Consider the following 19382-nt stretch of genomic DNA (forward strand, 5'->3'; position numbering starts at 1 on the left):
GCAAGATCCCAGTGGCAATCCATCCCACAGAACAGACAACATCCCAGTGGCTGCTCCGGTGGCCGTCGACTCTCCCGAGGTGCAATGCAACTTGCGCATATCACACAATGCCATACACGTGCAAGATTGCGCCATTGATAACAGCTCCAAGGTGGAAAGACTGTCAATCCTGACCATGGCGCAAGACTTCCTGGTGTTGACAACATTGCTACAAACTGCAACCCTGGCGAGTAAGAGGCCGGGAACGCTGACGTTGTGGTTGAGGATCGCCCTGGCTCTATATAAACCTCTCCCACATGTTACGTCCGCGGAGATGCAAACTGTGTCTCAGGCGGTACCTACAGCACGAGGTCCTACCCAGCACATCTTCCATCTTGGTTTCCGGCCTGCCGGAACGCTGCCGTCAACATGACTCCCACCAACCACGACTCCAAAGACACAAAGGAGGTGGCCTCTCCGTCGCCAAAGATCTTGGCTGACGAGAAGAAGACGGATACCGGCCTCAGCAGCTCAGACTCTGGTTCAGTCTCCCAAGAGTCACTCGTTGATGCTGATGGTTATGGCTCAACCAACGATCACATCTTTTCTGATCCGGCTGTGGCGGATCACTGGCGCACCACATACGAAAATGTAAATTATGAGAACAGACATCGCTTCGACCCCAGCTTTACCTGGTCGGCCGAGGAGGAGCGGAAGCTGGTCAAGAAGATTGACCGTAGAATCATGCTTTGGTACGTACCTACCACACACTCTTTCCAAAATGGAATTCTCTTACTAATGGATTCGGTCTACAGGGCATGGATCATGTTTTGTGGTCTCGATTTGCATCGTCGAAACATCAACCGCGCCATTACGGATAGGATGCTGGAAGAGATTGGCATGGACACGAACGACTTCAATTACGGCCAGACCTTGTTCTTGGCGTCTTTCTTGGTGGCAGAACTTCCATCTGGGCTCATCAGCAAGAGGGTCGGTGCTGACCGTTGGATTCCCTTCCTCATCTGCAGCTGGTCCATTGTGGCTGGCTCGCAGGCGTTCCTCAAGACCAAGGCTGGATTTTATGTCATTAAGGTGTTATTGGGCTTCCTGATGGGCGGGTTCATCCCCGACATCGTGCTGTGGCTCACCTACTTCTTCAAGTCCAACGAACTGCCCACCCGTCTCGCCTGGTTCTGGACGGCCCTCAGCACGGTGAACATTGTCGGTTCTCTTCTCGCTGCTGGCATCCTCAAGATGCGAGGAATTGGTGGCTGGAGTGGTTGGCAGTGGCTCTTTCTGCTCGAAGGCATCGTGACACTCCTTATCGGCACCTTTTCGTGGGTTCTCATGCCCCCCGGACCCTGTCAAACCCGTAACTGGTTCCGGGGCAAAGACGGCTGGTTTTCAGACCGCGAGGAATCCATCATTGTGAATCGGCTGCTCCGCGATGACCCCTCCAAGGGCGACATGAACAATCGCCAGGGTGTTGGTCTTGTCCTCCTCTGGAAGACCATCAAGGACTGGGAGATGTGGCCGTTGTATCTCATTGGTTTGACCACCTACATCCCCCCCTCGCCCCTCAACACCTATATGTCCTTCATTTTGCGACAAATGGGCTTTGGCGTCTTTGAAGCCAACTTGATGGCCATTCCGGCTCAGTTCATGTTTGCCGTCAACTTGCTCATCATCACTTGGGTGTCCAAGCGATTCAAAGAGAGGTCAATCGTCTCCTCCATCAGCAACATTTGGATGTTTCCCTTCTTCGTGGCCTTGGTCGCATATCCGAATGCTTCTCCATGGGCTCGCTATGGAATCATGACTGGTCTTTTGTCCTACCCTTACTGCCACGCCATTCTGGTCGGCTGGAACGCACGCAACAGCAACGCGGTCCGGACAAGAGCCGTGTCGGCTGCCCTTTACAATATGTTTGTCCAGAGCGGCAACATCCTCGCCAGCAACATTTACCGTGACGAGGATAGGCCGTTTTACGTTCGTGGAAACCGGATTCTGCTTGGTATTGTCTGTTACAACATTGTGCAGTTTTACTTTGTCAAAGCCTTTTACATCTGGAGGAACAAGCTGAGGGACGCCAAATGGAATGAGCTCACACCGGAGCAACAGGAGGATTATACTCTCAACAGCGAGGACGAGGGCCTGAAAAGACTGGATTTCCGGTTTGCTCACTGATTGTTGGATCCATGCCTAGAGAAGAGGGAAGAGATGGCCGGATAGGAACAGACTTTGGAGTTGAAGTTGAGTGGGAGATACGACAAACCCTATATTAGCAGGGAAATCAGGCTGTTTTGGAGTTTATGATACCAGGGGAAAGAAAAGTAGCTTTTGTTTTGTATTCATGACCTTACTCCTCTTCTTGTCCTCCGCATGCCAGTGTCAGTGTCATGACCACCCCTAACCCTAATTTCAGCTCTGAACACGACCCCTGTCTCTGGCTCAGACCAATCAACAGACAGAGAGTTCATCTCTTCTACTTACCAAGTGTCACAGACCAACACGTCAGAAAATTGCATCTTTTGCGCGACTTTCTGTTGGGTCAGTTTTGACCAAAACAGACCTTCTTGAGCCAACACCACGATGAGCCCGACGATGCTGCTTTCAGGGGGACCTTTCCAGTTTCGAGTTAGCGTGTCTCAATCACCCCACACAGTGACCCAGTCAGCGGGCCGAGATTCGGTGGCATGTGGATCGATGCGGCACACCGCTCTTCCCTGTCAACCTCATTTTTGACTCCTCTTTTGACGTTGTCAAACCCTAGGTGTGCGGTACCTCGCGGCTAGGGACCCCCCTTTGTTCTTGCTTCCTGTGATTCCCACAGTCCCTGACTTGGCACAGCCTGTACGCCCTCGATTACTAGACGGCGGGAGTATCTTCGAGATGGAGCTTTTCCCTGACCTGGGGGCATGGCTGTTCCGTTCTGTCAGGCGCGATACCTTTGCCGAAAGCCCCATTCTAACAATCCAGAGGCTTAAGTTGCTCCCCCAACCAATCGGAGACTCGGACAAGGACGTGCTGGTCGGTGCTGTCCTCAACTTGGGATCCAGTCTGTCTCAGGCCCTCCACATCCTCCTCGAATTGCTGCCCGAAGATAAAGCCGGCGAGCGCCTCGGGGAGATACTCTGCCCAACACTGGGGCAGCTTCTGGCCTCTCTTCAAACTACCCTGTCTGCTTTTGAAGACCAGACACCGACAAGACAAGTATCTTTACGAGGTGGACAACTGAAGCATAGCCGGTCTGAATCAGCGCTGCGATCCGCAGCCAGCTTGCCCAAACTCACTCCCCGTCCACTTACACCGATATTGATGAAAAGGACGCCGCCTGAGACTCCAAAGACACCTCGGCCAAGCGAAGGTGTGATCCATACACGTTTTGTCTCCAGTCCGTTACGATTTGCGAGACCAGCTGCCAACCAGACAAGGTCACGCCATCATCGAAAAGACACAGAAGAGTTTCCGAGGCTACATGAAGATATCTCTACCCCACATCGACAACATGAACAAAAACGCAAACCACCAACACCTCCAGCATCTTACAGGCAAGAAACATCCGGCCTTCACAATGCTCTAAAGTCCGAGTTGAGAGTCCAGGCTGCCATCAGGGTAGCAGTTGACTCTTTGGAATTTGCCGAAAGTCAGCTCCAGCTAGTCAAAGAAATTAATCAATTGCATGGAGGCAGTCAGTCGCCCCCCCTTTTCTGATTCAAGGTAGGACCGCTAACCCCGACAGGCTTCGATCTTATGCGAAAAAACTTCTACTCTGGCTACAATAACCTCTTGCTACGTGCCCTCGAACTTGAGCAGCTGGAGTCTGAGCGGTCGTCATCAAGGCCAGTTACTAACAACGATCCGTCGAGGTGGGGTCATCAAAGACAGCAGCCATCTATACATGTTTCTTTCCCAGCAAACATGCCCACGCCGCCCTACAAAGCCTCGAGCCCTCTTCGGGCTGGCATGTCGAGGGGCAACACAACAGTCCCAGCGAGGATGCCAACCTCGGACTCGGAGGGAGAGATTGGTTCAAGACAAGGAATGACGAGGAGAAACACAATACAGGGCATCAAGCAAGAGAGTATGTTTGCCAAGTACCTCGCAATGGACTTGAACTGACCAATATCCCATAGATGACCAAGACTTTGTTAGACCAGCCATTAAACGTCGATTATCGCTAGCAGAAGAATTAGCACTGGCGGGTGACGACTCTGACTCTGAGTACGGCCACAGCGGCAGTGAGAACGGAGATGAGTCTGCTACCGACATGGCGGGTGAAGCGAGTGAGGAAGAGGCGAGTCAACAGAGCGAGAGTCAGGCTGACAGTGACAATGACGATGGTCGGTATGATAGCGACCACCACGGCGGTGGGGGGGAAGAGAGTAGCAGCAGCTCAAACGAGTTTGCCATGGGAGAGCACGACGGAAGGAACGACCCGACAGTGAAACAGGCGAAGTATTTATAAATACCAGCGTGAATAGGCAGGGGTATAAATGGGAACGGGAAGCACATTTTTCATAAATGCGTCCAAGGTATATATCACAAGCATGAAATTACCGGTTTTCGAGACTGGGGTGAGGATTGGGTTGGACATGAATGGTGTGACGCGGCGCGGTCCAATACCAGGCCAAGCACGCCATCTCCTGTCCCTCACACGCAAACTGATGCGATTCCGTCCATATTGCCATCTACGCAACCTTTTGGAACAGGCCCGCTTTGGTTTACAAATCCAACATCGCCGTGGATTCCGGTTCTGGTGGAAAATGCTGTTTCCGCGATCCATCAACATTTTTGTTCCGACAAACATTTGGCAACAGGTGAACGAATGTACAGCCCGAGGTAGATACGTGTGTACTAGCTGTTTACTTTCTCAGAATGCCTAACCAGTCAACTTCACATGGAGAGACAACACCTCTTCTTCGAGCGCCTCCCTCAGCTGCCGTCGTCCACATCAGCCAAGGCCACCGACGTCAGAAATCCAGCTCGACATCCGCCTCGTCCACAACACTCAAAAGCGGTGATATCATCTCGACAACTCGCAGAGACATTGAAGATGATGTGCTTCCCGAGACAGCCGTCCTGGGACGTACTCTAGGTTGGAGAAGTGCCTACATTTTGATCATCTCGCGGGTCATCGGGTCTGGCATCTTTGCAACTCCGGGGAGCATAGTCAGTTCAGTGGGGAGTATCGGTCTCAGCCTCACCCTTTGGGTCGCCGGTGCCGTTTTGAGTTGGTTTGGATTGGCTGTTGGATTGGAATATGGATGTATGCTTCCGCGCTCAGGTGGTAAGTCAATCTCGGCTATCCTCAACAACAGCATCCTTACTTACACACGTCCGTTTTGAAATCTGCCACAGGCGACAAGGTATACTTGGAATTCACTTATCGTCGCCCTCGATTTCTGGCGTCGACCATTGTAGCTGTTCACGCTGTACTTTTGGGGTTCACGGCAAGCAACTGTATCGTTTTTGGCGAGTACACCCTCTTCGCACTCGGGAAGCAGCCCTCGGAACACAAAGTCGAGGTTCGGGCTCTCGCTGTGGCTTTAATGACGCTGATTACCCTCATTCATGGTTGCTTTCTTAGGACGGGGATATTCATCCAAAACCTGCTGGGTTGGATCAAGATTGGCTTGATCATGTTTATGACACTTGCTTCTGCCGTGGTGGTCCTGGCCGGCTACCGTCCCACAACCCCATCCGAAACCACGCGGCTACTGCTACCTTCCTGGGATAGTATCTGGGAGGGGTCTGTCTGGAACTGGGGCATCATCAGCACTGCCTTGTTCAAGGTTTTCTACTCGTATGCGGGACTGCAAAACGTCAACAATGTGCTCAACGAAGTGCGGGACCCAGTCAAGACGCTGAAATCAGCCGCACCCACTGCCTTGTTTACAGCTTGTCTCCTCTACTTTCTGGTCAATGTCGCCTATTTTCTCATTGTGCCATTGGATGAGATTAAGCAGAGTGGTGAGCTGATTGCAGCGCTGTTCTTCCAGAGGCTGCTGGGGGAAACGACCGGGCGGATCTTCCTGCCTCTAGCTGTGGCTATTTCGGCTGCTGGAAATGTTATGGTTGTCACATTCTCCTTGGTATGTGCCAACACCTTGAGCTGAACGGTGATCGTCGCTAACTCCCAACGCTCAAGGCGAGACTGAACCAAGAGATTGCTCGCCAGGGTCTCCTACCTTATGGACATCTCTGGTCGTCCTCTCAGCCGTTGGGAGCCCCTTTGGGAGCACTCATGGTCCATTACATCCCCTCTGTGGTGGTGATATGCGTCCCAGCTCGCAACATATACTCCTTCATTCTTGATGTGGAAGGATATCCTGGTCAGTTCTTTGTTTTGGCGACTAGTCTTGGTCTCATTTGGCTTCGGAAGACGAGACCAGATCTGAGACGTCCATACAAAGCATTCCTACCTGCAGTGTGGGCACGAATCGTGTTATCTATTGCCATGATTGCAGCCCCATTCATGCCCATGGCTGGTGAGAGCCATGGTGATCATTTGTTCAGGGTCAGTTATGCATTGCTGGGCATTTCCGTGTAAGTATCAGATGACATGCACGCCGCAAACTATGAGAGCATGACTGATTCGATGTGGTAGACTTTTATTGGCGGTTCTCTACTGGTTTGTGCTTGTCGTTGTTCTTCCTAAACTAGGCGGATACGAATTAGACGAAACAACCGAGGTCTTGGGGGATGGCACAGCTATTACAAAACTCATCCGTGTTGCAAAAGAAGACGAACACACCACTTGACTACCTAGTATAAAAGGATCCCGCTGTGTGGTTCTTCACATGCTGCTGTGTCTATCAATCGATTGTAAAGATGGAAGATTGCGGTACCAAATCCAGAAAGCACCAACATCGCTCCCAGAAAGATCAATTTTGTATTTCAAAGCAGTCCTACAAAGTGTTACCAGTCCCGGAAAGATTTGAAAATCTTGCTGAACAATCACCCGGCTACCACCGGAATTATCCCGACACCGACCAACGAGACCGTTTCTTCGTTGCGTCACCGATGGCGTGACGATCACCAGAACCACCATGTCTTACGGCACTCGGCAATCTCACTAATGCAAAGATTGTTTCATCAAGGCAAGCAGACACTGAGCAGCAACATATAAAGAAGAGGATCCGATACTCTATCCAATTCTCATCACAGCTACACCATCCATCGTTCCCTATCATCATGGCTGCAGCTGCTGTTGCCTCTCCTGCTGTCAATGCCATTGGGCCCATCAACTCCCATGGTTTAGAATTCGGCAAGCCTCTCAAGCACAACGTCCACACCAAATTCAACTATTACAAGGACCGTGGCGATGGTTCTGCCCCTGCCCCATATGTTATTGGGTAAGGCCACGGTCTCCCCTTCCTTGAGGCATCATGTTGCCCATTAACAGTTGCTTACAATTGCATCTAGTCGTCCAGAGACCTTGATTGAGCGCCCTCGTGTCGAGATCGACGCAGTCGTCACCGATATTACGGGCGACGAGAGCAAGTACACGCTTGACAGTCACGGATTTCAGTTTTACCGGCACGAAAGCAAAGAGAAGGATTTTTCCGACGATGACAAGATCAAGGCCGAATATTACCCGGAAGTCGAGCAGCTGCTGAAGGATGCGTAAGTCTATGGTCCGAGAACCAGACAGAATCCAAAACTGATCAGAGCCAGGACCGGAGCCCATCGCGTCTACATCTTTGACCACACAATTCGCCGCGGTAGCCAGGATAACCGTGCACCTGACGCTGGATTCCGTGGTCCCGTACGCAGCGTCCACGTTGACCAATCGTACGAGGCATCTCGCCAAAGGGTGCGCTATCACTTGCCGGACGAGGCGGATGAGCTCCTTGGTAAACGGTTTCAAATCATCAATGTCTGGCGTCCAATCAAGACCATCTTCCGCGACCCTCTGGGCGTGGCTGATGCTCATTCGGTTCCGGACTCAGACCTGATTGGTGCTGCTCTCATCTACCCTGATCGAGCCGGTGAGACATATGTGGTGAAGCCCAACTCATCCCACAAGTGGTACTTCAAATACGCGCAGACCCCTGAGGAGGTTACTTTGATCAAGTGCTTCGATACCGAGGAGGGGGTCGCAAGAAGGGTGCCGCACTCTTCGTTCATTGACCCAGATGAGGAAGATAAGGCACCAAGGGAGAGCATCGAGGTTCGGACTTTGGTCTTTTATGATTAGGAATGTTATTTCGATGATGATAACGGATGAAGATGGATCAAGTTGGGTAATCAATGACTGAATACATGTTCCTCCATCCCCAAAGTCCTTGTCTTGTTGCTACAACTGCATATTTTGTGTCCAAGAATCACGATCGATACCTATTACTATCAGCCATCTAGACAAGTCAATCGACTGGCACTCCAGGAGCCTTGGTGTAAGCCCAGTTTCAAGCCTTCTGGTCCGCACAGGGAATTGATAGCTATTATATAATTACTGCTACCCGGGTATTACACTGTATTCCATGACACTTCCTCCCCCTTATTTGGCCCTCTTGACGATAAAGGCGCCCCGTTCAATGGTGTTGATGAGGATAAATCCACTCTTGAAGAAGGGGTAGTGACTCCAAGTGCCGACGAAATCCAAGATACCACCCTCTGGAAGAGCATCATCCTCGGGGTAAATGTCAAAGAAGCCAACCTCCTTCACTCGGGCACCGGTAGGGTCCCTGGACAAGCTTGATACATCTAGAATTCTCAAGCCAGAGCCGTAGTTGCTTTGGTAAGAGAGACCGTCAATGACAAACTGGTTGTGGTCAATGCCGTAAGCAGCGCTCCGGAAGAAGCCAGTTTGCTTGGGGCTCTCAAGAGAGCGAATGTCCCAAAAGTAAGTGATTGGATACCCGCTGGCAGCCGGACCGACACCGTTAACCTCGTCAAGCTCATCATCAAGGACGAGGAACTCCTGCCAGGCAGTGTTAGTGACCCAGCCTTGATGAGTATCTTTTGGAAAATCTGGTTAGCACATGCGTGGAAGACTGGTGGCGGTGAAATCTTACAGGCTGCTCCCTCGTAACTGGTGCGTGAGATGATGTTGGTGGCGTTCTTGTCAGTAACATCGTAGCTAGGAGAAAGGTTAGCCCTGGAAGTCCTACAATACCGCCTAAAGCACTTACATGGTCAAGGTGTCCTCGTTGTAACCGTAGCAAATGTCCCGGCCCCAGTACTTGAAATCAGGACCCCGGTATGTCAGGCACTGAGCGTCATGGACGTATCCGTCACCTGCGGCGCATCCGAGCGTCTTGGGCTTGGCTGGGTCCTTGAGATCGATGAAAATGAGGCCGGACCGGCAAGCGCTGGTGCGGGGTGCAGCGCCGACGGCGACGGCATACTGCTTTTCCTCATTGACAACAACGTTGTGAGTGCGGCCAATGGGCAGGTCGTTCCACCAGGAAGTGACATCCTTCTCGGGGTCAAAGGTGACGGGCTTCTTGGGGTTGATCTTGACAAGCTTGCTCATATCAAACACCTGGACACCGTGGCCGGCGGCCTCGGATCCGATGATGATAAAGTTCTTGTACCCCCTGATCTCACGCCAGATGAGGGGCTCAATGCCCTTGGTCTGAGGAAGACGGCCGAGGTAGACAAGCTTGCCCTGTTTGTTGATCTCGGCAAAGGCGGCGCCATCAGCCTGAGCGATGACGACAAACTCACGGCCATCACGACTGGTCCAGCCCCACGAGGACGAACCCTCACCAGTGGCGGATCCCAGATCAGCGTGCGACACGAAATCGTAAAAGTCCACCTGTTGGGCATGGTCAGTGTGTGGTTCGTCCGTCTCGGATTCAGGTGTGCAAAGGGCTCACACCTTGTTGCACTTGAACGTATTCATGGCATCGCCGGGGATGACAGCCGCAACACCATTCTTGCAGCGGATGGCACCATCACCGCCCCGCGACTTCCATTTCTTGGAGTTGAAGTGACCGGCTTTGAGCTCACGGTTCCATGTGGCATGCTTCTTGGCCATCAACTGCTCGTGGACGGCACCACTGTCATAAATCTTGGCCACGGCCGGGTCCGGGGCGACTTCTTTGGCAGCAGCACCATGGGCCAAGAGGGCCGTGATGGCTGCGGTAACGAGCTGGATTGTCCTCATGATAGAGCTTTGCCGTAGTTGTCCGAGGGTGATTTGAAGGTGGTGAGAGAGAAGCTGAGAGGTGTCTGGCATTTCAAAACAACAGCCTTGGTGCTTTTATAGCGATTGTTCATGTCCACAAGATGCTCTCTCCTGTAGTGTCAACCCTGATCCATGTCTCGCAACCTTCCTCCTGTTCGAGACATGTTGTGCTAGGATCCATCTCGGCATCGTAGCTGCCCATCTCTGATCAGAGTCCAGACGAATGTTGGAGATGTCGCCATAGACTCCTGGCCTGTTCTATCGATTTTGCGGTGCAACATGTGCTTACTTCTCCTTCCTGTTTGGGGAGGTTGTATCAAGAATACTAAGATAGGTTGGTCCATGCCGGGGTCTCTGAGGATTGGCAATCGACATTCGTTCGTTGCATGATAACACCCAGTGCAGTGCCCGTGGGCCAAGACAGTCGACACCCAAACTCCCGGGATGGAATATGCCAGTGTACAACAATGATCGCATAAGCCTCTGTTGCTCTATGTATGGGGGAGTGCTGCAATCAACGCAGGGCCAAAGGCCAAGGTTTTGGTATTGCGTTCGGTATTAGGGAGGCGGACACAACCGGGCGGCGAAGACCGTTATCGATGCTGCAGGAGGCCACCTAGTAAGTGCGGGGACGTTTTACCTCCTTCCAGATTGGGTCGGGCTCCATGTCGGGAGCATCCTCATCGTGGTTCCTGCCTCTATTCAACAAGATGCTCTCGAGTGCCCTAAGGCTGGTCGGAATAAGTGTTTGGCTTCTTGTCCACTATACGAGGGCAAGTCCATCGGAAATTTCCTGACTGAGCGACCAAATCTGTTCAATAGCCACCTGCCCTATGGTACGTAAGGTACTTTGCCGACCGGCCTTTCTCGCATCATGTCGATCACGACACTTCGTTGGCCGCGCGAGGCAGCATTCGCATCTTCAAACGACATTGTTTCCGACTTGCCCATTCAACGTTGCCTTCCTAAAAAAGCTTGTCATTCATAAGCTTCCATCTTCCCTGCAGTTGACAACAAGGACTGTGCGGTCTGGGCCTTTGCTCAAGAACCCGGGGTGTTTGTCATTTCCGTCTCATGAATGCATGGCCGTGGCGCCGGCAGAGTGAAGGCAGCAACACCTGCTTCTCTGGGTGCCTACAGAAACGGTCGCACTTGGATGGTCTAATCTGCTGAGCTACATGTCACCGCATGCTCGTATTCAATGAAGTTGTGCTATGCTGAGGCAGACTGGGTTGTACCAACGGCTGTGTCTGGTGTGGCAGGTCGGTTTTGATGGGCACTTGGAGCGCGTGAGGTCGAGCTATGGGGGAGCGTCTTGAGCAACACTCGTGTTACTATTGCAAGCACCATTCATGAGATTTTGCTATCACTGGAAAGGCTACCACCGAGGGAATCATTGCAGACGCGCCCCCTCCAAGGGTGGTCAAGTTTTTGTTCCCGTCAAGATGGCAGGTTTCTCTTTCGCTAAAGCATCAATGACTGAATCGGGAAGATACAATGATCCTTGACCAGTTGCTTTGGCGTTAAGACAAGCCATTGAGCAATGCTGATATTGTTGAACTCGGGGACTTGCAATACGTCGAGGAAAATCAGATCCTCGGTGCCTGTGTTTTCAATGCAGTGTCCCGCGTTAGCAAGAAAAAATCTTTCTCCGCCGACCGTGAAGTCAAAGGTTCTGGAGGCGGCAGGGTCTCATATTCTGTTGTTCTATCAGACAGAGCCATGAAGGAAGAACCAGACATCGACAGCGTATGTGTCGTTGACAAAGGAGCAACCTTTGTCATCTACCAATGCTTGAGCATCAAGGCCAGCTAGTTGGCGGAATGTATTAGGAGCGAGCCGCATGTCTAGGTACTCAGGCCATGACATTTGCCGCCGGGAAACAGATGCATTTCTCTGTCTTGCCCATCCAGAGTTCTTACCAGTCCCTGATCTATATTGTAATATGCCCATTGGCCACATCAGTTTGGGCATGTCACCCACACAAGATCCAGGAGGAGCAGACTAGATTCACTGCGGAGTGAACCACCAGATTCTGCCATAGTCGGTGTTGGTGACTTGACTCCCTTCCAAGACCGTCGTTCTCCCCGTAGTCCCCTATTTAGTGTCATCGTTAGAAAACAGCATAGGGGGTTCGTCATCGTGACGTACTGGGGATACGGCAAGGCCAAAGTCCTGGCAATTGAATAAGCAAGATCCATGGCGGGGAGTTATTCGAAATCCAACCGTTTGTGCCTTCGTACCTTTGTGAACAGGGGCTCAGGGTCTGGAATCAGCATTTCTTATATCATGGCGAAGCTTGTCTAGTCCTCGAAACCACTGGTACCGCGCCTTTTCGTACTTGTGACGGAGAGTATCCATTCTCCTTTGATGCGACAGAACTTTCTTTTCCGGAGTATGGGAGCGTATAAGCACCTTGATCGCCTCGGACTTGGAAGATGCAGTTTGGACAGCACACTCCTGCTAATGGCAAGATTCAAAGATTCGTTTTTTTGAAAATACATTGTATGACGACTGGAGAACTGTATTGATATAGGAAAATCGCACCGTATATATCAGTTAGTAACCCCATGGTAAACAACCTTTTTGACATGAAGTAGTGCGGTTGATGAAGTGGGTGGGCTTTTTGGCGAATGGTCCGGTGAGCGAGAGTGAGGGGATGAACGCTAATCATGAAAGGGATACCTGTATCCGAGAAGCTGAAAACGTATCATGAATTGCAGTCAAAGAGGTCGGACAACAGTCGGCGGACAGTCGGTGACTTGGGCGGCCAGACTAACATGACGCTATCAAATACACCGAACGCACAGACCACCATCCACCCTTATCAGTCGAAAATTTGTTGCTGATTGAGTGTGTGAGAACCTCAATGACCACCAAGTCACTCGCTCATAATCTCATCGCAGCCGTTTCAAAATGGAGGTCGATAGCGACGCAGACTCCCGGTTTTTGGAGGGGACGCGTCATTTTCTCTCCTGGTTCCAGTCTCTGCCGGGAGCAACCTTCCATAAGGACATTGCGATTGAAGATCTGAGGAGTCGAAATGCAGGACGGGGTATTGGTGAGGCTTCCTGGGGTTCCGATTGCAATCTTGCGCTTTTTGCTGACAAGACACCCAAACAGTCGCCCAGGCCGACATTGCTGCCGACACAGTTCTCTTCACCATCCCACGCAACAGCATTCTTTGCGCGGCAACCTCCCCCTTAAAAGACAAACTCCCTGAAATATTTGACCTCGATAATGATGATGAGGACGAGTCTGGAGATGAAAGTGATGGCGACAACCAAAACTCTTGGACGCTCCTGATCCTCATCCTCATCCACGAATATCTGCAAGGGTCCTCCTCTCAGTGGAAGCCTTACCTCGACGTCCTCCCCTCCACCTTCAACACCCCCATGTTCTGGACACCCTCGCAGCTTTCTTTCCTTCAAGCTTCTGCCGTTACATCCAGGATCGGTCAGGAGGAGGCCGATAAGATGATCGCATCCAAGATCCTCCCTGTCATCCGCTCCCACCCCCAAATATTCTTCCCCTCGTCAGCCACGCCCCTCTCCCATGACCAACTCATCCAGCTGGCGCACCGCATGGGCTCCACCATTATGTCATATGCCTTTGATCTTGAGCAGGACATGGAGATCCCCGAGCAGCTGGAGAACGACGACGAATGGGAGGAGGACCGCGAAGGGAAAACCATGCTGGGGATGGTGCCCATGGCAGACATTTTGAACGCCGACGCCGAGTTCAATGCGCACATCAACCACGCCGAAGATGCCCTGACTGCCGTCTCACTCCGCCCCATCAGAAAGGGGGAGGAGATTCTCAACTTTTACGGCCCGCTATCGAGTGCCGAGCTGCTCCGACGGTATGGATACGTCACGGAGAAGCATGCCAGGTGGGATGTGGTCGAGTTGTCTTGGAGTCTCATTTCGTCTGCGCTGCAGTCCAAGCTCCAAGCCCAGCCAGAGGTCTGGGAAAAGGTATGCGCGTTGGTGCAGCAGGACGAGGAGTTTGAGGAGGCATTCGTTCTGGAACGTCAGAGTCCGGATCCTTCGTCCACAGGGTTGTTGGAAGAGCCGGCCGAGTTTACCTCTCTCCCGGACGAGCTCGGTGAGCAGTTCAAGCTTTGTCTAAAGGCCTGCAAAAAAATAACCGACAGCAAAAACGATATGGCCCTTCGCGCACTGAACGACAAGGACTGGAGAAAGAGGTTATACCTAGAAACCATATTGGAGGCTGTGACGCAGAGAGAAAGGGAATACGGTACCACACTAGAGCAGGATGATCAGCTCCTCAGTGCTAATCCGTCCGACCAACGAGAAAAGATGGCTGTGTGGGTGCGCCGGGGGGAGAAGCTTGTTCTAAGAGAAGCACGAGCGTGGATCACCACGCAGCTCGAGGAGCTGAGAAACAGACCCGTGGAACAGCCACAAGACGAAGGGAGGGCGGCGAAGAGGAGGAGAATATAACTATGTGGAAAAGTTAATAAATTATTAAGATGATATCGTTGACAAGGTGTGCCCATTGGCAGTGCCTCTGATCGGTGTAAGGTAAGCCAGATTATGAAAAGAAAGGAAAACGCCAACATGGTCGTTCCTGAACCCTAGCCATGGATGTCAAACATGTCCCAAGACTGCAAGCCATCTCAAAGCAGGTCATGCCTTGTCCTTTGGCTTCTTTCGTATCAACCCCGCATCAAGAACATTGATGGAGATGGGCCCGCTCTCATTAGAGCCTGCCGTGCTTTGCCCTGTCTCTTGTGATGGCCTTTTCCTGCGCACTAGTCCTGTCAAGTTGGTCACGACGGCCCCCTGATTACCACTGCTCACACTCCCAAAGAGGTTTCCTTGTGTCTTAGCCTTACCGAGAACCGAAGCACCCCACTCATCAGCGCCAACGCCTGCCTGGCTGATCCAGCGCCGAGAACTTCCCACCGCCTTGTCCAGTGTCGAAAAGTCCAGGTGCAACAGAAGCTCGATATCCCTCTTGTATTCCGACTCGCTGACCACTTTGGCACCCCGTCCTTCTGGGGGCCAGTAATAGTACTTTGTCGACGTCGGTCGGTCGAGTAGATAGTTGCGGAGCTGGCGCTTCACCTTGGGCGGTCGCGATATGATGGGGCCCGTCAGCTTCTTCTTCTTTCTCTTCAACTTGTCCTTTTTCTTGCGACGATCCGGTCGCGGGGGCGAACCATCCAAATCTTGTTTCAGCGGGCTGCCTCTATTGGAGCGGGGAGTCTGAGCGAGGATATCCACACGCCGACGGGGAGGTGTGGAGGGTGGGTTGTGAGACGAGAATGGCGCGTCAAATGACGAAGTGGACGTGGTAGTCTTTGCTTGGGCGGCAGTATCCTTCTTGGTGGGGTTAAAAACTAGCCAAATAAAACCAGTGAGCCGTCCGCTTGAGCACTCCTGGCGAAACGACATCATTTCCCAGAACTGGTCAAGATTTTTGACGCTCGCCCACTTCCATATTCCCTGCTTGCGTTTGGAGACCTCCTCGTCCAGCTCGTCGCGAAATCGGGATTTGGGGTCGTCGGGGTAGCGCGGGATCAGGCAGCGCGGCGGCACCCAGTCGAACTCGTCGACGTAATGGGATATCTTTTCCAAGGGATGACCGATAACCCAGTTGTCTGCGCTCGTAGCTGTCCGTGGAACAAAGGCCCTCGTGTCAGTCTCCTCCAGACCCGGGACGAGGAGGTACCCTTTCGGGGTTCCCCACGCCTCCCCTCTCAAGCCCTCCATCAGCGGGTTGAGCACTCTGCACCACCATTTGACCAGGCCCCGGTCGTCGAGAATATGCTTGCCGTCATTTTGCACGCTACCTGGAAACAGATACTGCGACTGGGCGCGGGCAAAGAGGTTCACGATGGTCTGTGTGTTCTTGCGTCGACGATGTTCGATCAGGTAGGCGAGGAATATGGCTGTCACTTGGCGGGTGGGCGATGAGGTGCCCTTGGGGAGCTTGAGAAGATGCAGGTAGCCAGTCGAGTCCGCCTTGCCCACGAACAGCGTGGTCGAGTAGGCTGTCGTGAAGATGAAGATCTCGACAGCAAAGACCAACACCTGGGCTCTGGGCTCGGTGGCTTTGGCCTCGTCGGCACCGGGCGAAGCGCGCTTTAAGGAGGCAGGCGCATCGTGGTCGCGATCTATTGAGATGGCCAGGAAGTGGCTTTCGCCAAATGTCTTGTCTGGCCGTTCGTCTGGTGGGGCCGAGCAGAGAGGTTCGGTCTTGGTCGGGGGCGTCGAGAGGTGGTAAACGGCAAACTTGAAGCCGTGAGGCAACACGGCAGCGAGTCGATCGCGAAGGGTGTCGGTGCTGGTTGGAGTCGGAGTCACACTCTTGAAGGCACGTCTGAAGGTCGAGGATGTGGTGGACGAAGACATTGTGGTGGTCGAGGCCCTGGAGACGAAGTGGTATCCCAGGTTCCAATGCAGTGCCGTGGGAGACAAGATGGAGCCCAGGGAGCTGGAGCTGGAGCTGGAGCAGGCGTGCCTGGCGTGCTGGGGATCAAGCCTGGTCGCGTGGGCCGCTTGGCATCCAACTGCATTGGCCAATGGAAAATGTTTTTTTTGCCCCGCACATCCCTTGCAGCAGTGGGGCTTCGGTGTGGGGTTGTCGGGCTGAGCCGGCGCCGAAGTTCAGCCGCTTGGCAACAGAAGCGCATTGCAGCTTTGGCCGGGGAAACCGTGAGGACGGAAAAAAATTACAGCGCGATTGTTGGAGTGCCCGGCGCATGTGCTTGGAAGCAGCAAGACAAACAACACCACGACCTGTAGCTGGCCATTGCACCTTTGACGAACCAGTCCCGCCCGACGAAACCCCAGCAGCCAACAACACCATGGCTCTCAATCCCGCGCGGGCGTCCGTCTCGTCGGCCTCCAAGGCTCTGGCAAGATGCACCCGGCCCCCACCATCGTCGGTTGCCAGCAGTATGGGCCTATCTGCCCGCCAAATGTCGACAGAGACGACACCGACATCAACACCAACCACGGCCGATAGCCAATCAGCCTCCGGGGCCTCCTCCTCGGAACGTCGCCCGCGATGGTCTTATACCCCAGAACGAATGAAGGGCCCCGGCTTTTCCATCAACATTGTCAAGAACCCCGCGCGCAAGATATGGCACGTAAACGAGGACCCAGAAAAGGTCGATGCCGTTTACAACCGGTTCCTGGGCAAGAACGGCGACAAGATGTTGCCCGACGAGATCAAGTGGCTGGCTGTAACACACAAGAGTTTCGACCAAGGAAGGAGAGGCTTCAACACGAGACTGGCCTATTATGGTGCGCCGGCCCATTCTTCGTCATGACTTGTTTTAGTGCTGATTCCAGTGTTCACCCCAGGTCGTCAAGTCCTCGCCCTAGAAACTATGCGAAGTATCCTCGCAAATCCGCTCCCTGGGGATGCGGCCCAAGAAGCAATCACCTTCTCTGACGAACATGGCCGCGAGCCGTTCCAGCACCCTGCTCTCGCGAATGTCGACAAGCTGTATGCAAGACAACCCTGGGACGTAGTAAGCATGGAAAAGATTGCCAAACTCGCCTTTGATGTTGGTCTGGGTGAAATCACCCGGTGGAAACCCAAGATGGTATAGCTCTTCTCCCCCGTTGCCAGTGCCCTGACTGAATCGACTAACGAATAAACTCTGTCTGGCAGCCTGAAAACCTCGAACTCTCGGGTATTGTTTCGGTACTCAACACATCAGTCTTGGCCATCGTCGGCGCCGTTTCTCTTCAAAATGGCGCCGAAGCCGCGCATCGCGTTGTCCGCGACAGAATACTAAGGAGACTGGCTTAACAGCTGTAAGGGCCGAGGCGAGTGGCATCGTGTATAATCTTGTATTATAGTTTATTGGGCGGGCGGCAATATCGAAATGGCTGGACAATGCCCTCTCCAGTGACTTGCGATGAACCCCAAACGTAGAGTAATAAGTCACCACCCATCCACAAACTGAATCTCGGCCACCTTCATGGGCTTCTTGCCAACCTTCATCCACCCGTCCCCATCAACAAACTGCTTGCCTCTGCTCAGGAGGAAGCGGCGATAGTAATCAGTGTCGACACTCGCTTGCTGCAGCACGCATTTACCGCCCTTCCACTCGGCCGGCGGCACGCGCTCCGCATATAGAAACAAAATAAACTCGTCCAGGTCGGCAAAAATGGTCCGCGAAAACGCTTTGAGAGTGGCTGCCCCCACTGGGTGAGCCCAGGGAGCCATGCTCATTGACAACCTTCTCAGCCCCCTCGCCCTACCCTTTTGGTTCCTCAGAGGGGATGCACCCGTCTTTCGGAGCCAATCCAACAGGTTCGTCAACCGGGTGTAATGGAGATCACCGAGCAAGGCGACTGTGTCATGCTCTAGGTTGAGATACAGCGAGCGGGAAGGAAGGAGGTCGCCAGGCCGTTCCGAATTGATCTCTGGGTCTAGGAGGTGGTGTCGGACGGTAGGAGCGTAAAGGGGAAGCGCAACATTATAGTGCCTGAGAGCTGCCTGGCGGGCTTCCATAGAGACCGAAAGAGCGACAGGGTTGAAGGAGCGTGATTGCCACTTGGGTTGGTCTCGGTGGTTGTCATCAGCATAGTGGGTGCGGCGGGTGTGAAGGACGACTGTACGAGGAAAGAATGAGATACGCCTTTAAGCTTCAACCATTAGTTGGCGGCATGTGAGTTGAGACACGAGAACAAGGAAGCCTGACCATATCTTGAGACGGAGCTCCGCGGGGAGAAGTGAGAATAGGGAAAACGTTGTGAGGCCCGGGCTCTCATCGGCAGACGTTGAAGAAAACCGCCCATCACTTGGCTCTTGGCTGATGCTCATCGTGGTTGAGGGTGGAACCTCTCCTACTGCCCTTGAGGAGAGGCTCTCTGTCAAGGTAGCCATGATGCAGACTCAACTAACCGTTTATATCTGGTTGTAGAATTTTTGAGTGTTTCTGGGCCTTCTGCAAAATAAAAGCAAGCAAAAGAATCTCTTAGATGCGGGGGCCAGTGGCTTTTAATTCAGGACCACCATCCGCAGACAATATACTTTTGGATCCAGGTCGGAATCCTCCGCACGTCTCCGCCTCAACATTTGAATGTCTAGTTGGTACCTAATGGTTCGAATCACGAGAATTAGGCGGTGTGTGGGCCCAAAATTGTAACCGATAAAGATAAAATGTCAGGAGTTGGGCTTATTAGGGTGGGGGATGACAGGGGGGTCAATAGACAGCTCTCCATGTGGATTTGACGTCAGCGCCCGCCCTTTTGGGTACCTACATGACTGTCTG

General features: G+C 52.8%; 9 protein-coding genes across 9 annotated transcripts; 6 read left to right on the forward strand and 3 right to left on the reverse strand.

Annotated features, from left to right (window-relative positions):
* Nucleotides 1-34: 34 nt before the first annotated feature.
* Nucleotides 35-2166, forward strand: QC764_000580 (uncharacterized protein; the record flags this gene model as incomplete). Its single annotated transcript, XM_062939785.1, is given in 3 exon segments — nucleotides 35-334; nucleotides 351-731; nucleotides 795-2166. 3 exon segments carry the CDS (start codon nucleotides 297-299, stop codon nucleotides 2164-2166), a joined length of 1791 nt encoding a protein of 596 aa, XP_062802347.1. The 5' UTR covers nucleotides 35-296.
* A 705-nt stretch (nucleotides 2167-2871) lies between these two features.
* QC764_000590 (uncharacterized protein) lies at nucleotides 2872-4447 on the forward strand (the record flags this gene model as incomplete). The annotated part of the gene is made up of 3 exons (XM_062939786.1): nucleotides 2872-3670; nucleotides 3722-4063; nucleotides 4116-4447. 3 exons carry the CDS (start codon nucleotides 2872-2874, stop codon nucleotides 4445-4447), a joined length of 1473 nt encoding a protein of 490 aa, XP_062802348.1.
* A 410-nt stretch (nucleotides 4448-4857) lies between these two features.
* MUP3 (low-affinity methionine permease) lies at nucleotides 4858-6884 on the forward strand (the record flags this gene model as incomplete). Its single annotated transcript, XM_062939788.1, has 4 exons — nucleotides 4858-5269; nucleotides 5341-6074; nucleotides 6131-6528; nucleotides 6590-6884. The coding sequence occupies 4 exons, from the start codon at nucleotides 4858-4860 to the stop codon at nucleotides 6741-6743; spliced, it is 1698 nt and encodes a 565-aa protein (XP_062802349.1). The 3' UTR covers nucleotides 6744-6884.
* A 148-nt stretch (nucleotides 6885-7032) lies between these two features.
* On the forward strand, nucleotides 7033-8227 carry QC764_000610 (uncharacterized protein). Its single transcript, XM_062939790.1, has 3 exons — nucleotides 7033-7337; nucleotides 7408-7608; nucleotides 7660-8227. The coding sequence occupies exons 1-3, from the start codon at nucleotides 7177-7179 to the stop codon at nucleotides 8180-8182; spliced, it is 885 nt and encodes a 294-aa protein (XP_062802350.1). The 5' UTR covers nucleotides 7033-7176; the 3' UTR covers nucleotides 8183-8227.
* A 170-nt stretch (nucleotides 8228-8397) lies between these two features.
* QC764_000620 (uncharacterized protein) lies at nucleotides 8398-11465 on the reverse strand. Its single transcript, XM_062939795.1, has 4 exons — nucleotides 9809-11465; nucleotides 9117-9745; nucleotides 9000-9064; nucleotides 8398-8943 (listed from the first exon to the last, which is right to left on the reverse strand). The coding sequence occupies exons 1-4, from the start codon at nucleotides 10166-10168 to the stop codon at nucleotides 8483-8485; spliced, it is 1515 nt and encodes a 504-aa protein (XP_062802351.1). The 5' UTR covers nucleotides 10169-11465; the 3' UTR covers nucleotides 8398-8482.
* A 1516-nt stretch (nucleotides 11466-12981) lies between these two features.
* RMS1 (Ribosomal lysine N-methyltransferase 4) lies at nucleotides 12982-15408 on the forward strand. The gene is made up of 3 exons (XM_062939797.1): nucleotides 12982-13178; nucleotides 13241-15075; nucleotides 15158-15408. Exons 1-2 carry the CDS (start codon nucleotides 13034-13036, stop codon nucleotides 14581-14583), a joined length of 1488 nt encoding a protein of 495 aa, XP_062802352.1. The 5' UTR covers nucleotides 12982-13033; the 3' UTR covers nucleotides 14584-15075; nucleotides 15158-15408.
* QC764_0029040 (uncharacterized protein) lies at nucleotides 14770-16643 on the reverse strand (the record flags this gene model as incomplete). The annotated part of the gene is made up of 1 exon (XM_062940159.1): nucleotides 14770-16643. The coding sequence occupies exon 1, from the start codon at nucleotides 16498-16500 to the stop codon at nucleotides 14770-14772; it is 1731 nt and encodes a 576-aa protein (XP_062802353.1). The 5' UTR covers nucleotides 16501-16643.
* Nucleotides 15539-18030, forward strand: QC764_0029050 (uncharacterized protein). The gene is made up of 3 exons (XM_062940160.1): nucleotides 15539-17397; nucleotides 17458-17702; nucleotides 17771-18030. Exons 1-3 carry the CDS (start codon nucleotides 16482-16484, stop codon nucleotides 17909-17911), a joined length of 1302 nt encoding a protein of 433 aa, XP_062802354.1. The 5' UTR covers nucleotides 15539-16481; the 3' UTR covers nucleotides 17912-18030.
* Nucleotides 18031-18035: 5 nt separating this feature from the next.
* On the reverse strand, nucleotides 18036-19269 carry QC764_000670 (uncharacterized protein). Its single transcript, XM_062939800.1, has 2 exons — nucleotides 18810-19269; nucleotides 18036-18746 (listed from the first exon to the last, which is right to left on the reverse strand). Exons 1-2 carry the CDS (start codon nucleotides 18992-18994, stop codon nucleotides 18047-18049), a joined length of 885 nt encoding a protein of 294 aa, XP_062802355.1. The 5' UTR covers nucleotides 18995-19269; the 3' UTR covers nucleotides 18036-18046.
* Nucleotides 19270-19382: the final 113 nt, after the last annotated feature.

Source organism: Podospora pseudoanserina, chromosome 2 (genome assembly GCF_035222485.1).
Source record: "Podospora pseudoanserina strain CBS 124.78 chromosome 2, whole genome shotgun sequence".
In the NCBI taxonomy this organism is placed as follows: domain Eukaryota; kingdom Fungi; phylum Ascomycota; class Sordariomycetes; order Sordariales; family Podosporaceae; genus Podospora; species Podospora pseudoanserina.

Excerpts from the sequence above, each read along its gene's own strand:
- QC764_000610 (XM_062939790.1), top strand. The coding sequence starts at position 7,177 with ATGGCTGCAGCTGCTGTTGCCTCTCCTGCTGTCAATGCCATTGGGCCC. Across the intron at positions 7,338-7,407 it reads CCTGCCCCATATGTTATTGG|TCGTCCAGAGACCTTGATTG; the intron begins GTAAGGCCACGG and ends AATTGCATCTAG. Across the intron at positions 7,609-7,659 it reads GAGCAGCTGCTGAAGGATGC|GACCGGAGCCCATCGCGTCT; the intron begins GTAAGTCTATGG and ends GATCAGAGCCAG.
- QC764_000620 (XM_062939795.1), bottom strand. The coding sequence starts at position 10,168 with ATGCCAGACACCTCTCAGCTTCTCTCTCACCACCTTCAAATCACCCTC. Across the intron at positions 9,746-9,808 it reads ATACGTTCAAGTGCAACAAG|GTGGACTTTTACGATTTCGT; the intron begins GTGTGAGCCCTT and ends CATGCCCAACAG. Across the intron at positions 8,944-8,999 it reads CAGTTACGAGGGAGCAGCCT|ATACTCATCAAGGCTGGGTC; the intron begins GTAAGATTTCAC and ends ATTTTCCAAAAG.
- RMS1 (XM_062939797.1), top strand. The coding sequence starts at position 13,034 with ATGGAGGTCGATAGCGACGCAGACTCCCGGTTTTTGGAGGGGACGCGT. Across the intron at positions 13,179-13,240 it reads AAATGCAGGACGGGGTATTG|TCGCCCAGGCCGACATTGCT; the intron begins GTGAGGCTTCCT and ends ACACCCAAACAG.
- QC764_0029050 (XM_062940160.1), top strand. The coding sequence starts at position 16,482 with ATGTGGTGGACGAAGACATTGTGGTGGTCGAGGCCCTGGAGACGAAGT. Across the intron at positions 17,398-17,457 it reads CACGAGACTGGCCTATTATG|GTCGTCAAGTCCTCGCCCTA; the intron begins GTGCGCCGGCCC and ends TGTTCACCCCAG. Across the intron at positions 17,703-17,770 it reads CCCGGTGGAAACCCAAGATG|CCTGAAAACCTCGAACTCTC; the intron begins GTATAGCTCTTC and ends TCTGTCTGGCAG.
- QC764_000670 (XM_062939800.1), bottom strand. The coding sequence starts at position 18,994 with ATGGCTACCTTGACAGAGAGCCTCTCCTCAAGGGCAGTAGGAGAGGTT. Across the intron at positions 18,747-18,809 it reads GAGCTCCGTCTCAAGATATG|GCGTATCTCATTCTTTCCTC; the intron begins GTCAGGCTTCCT and ends TGAAGCTTAAAG.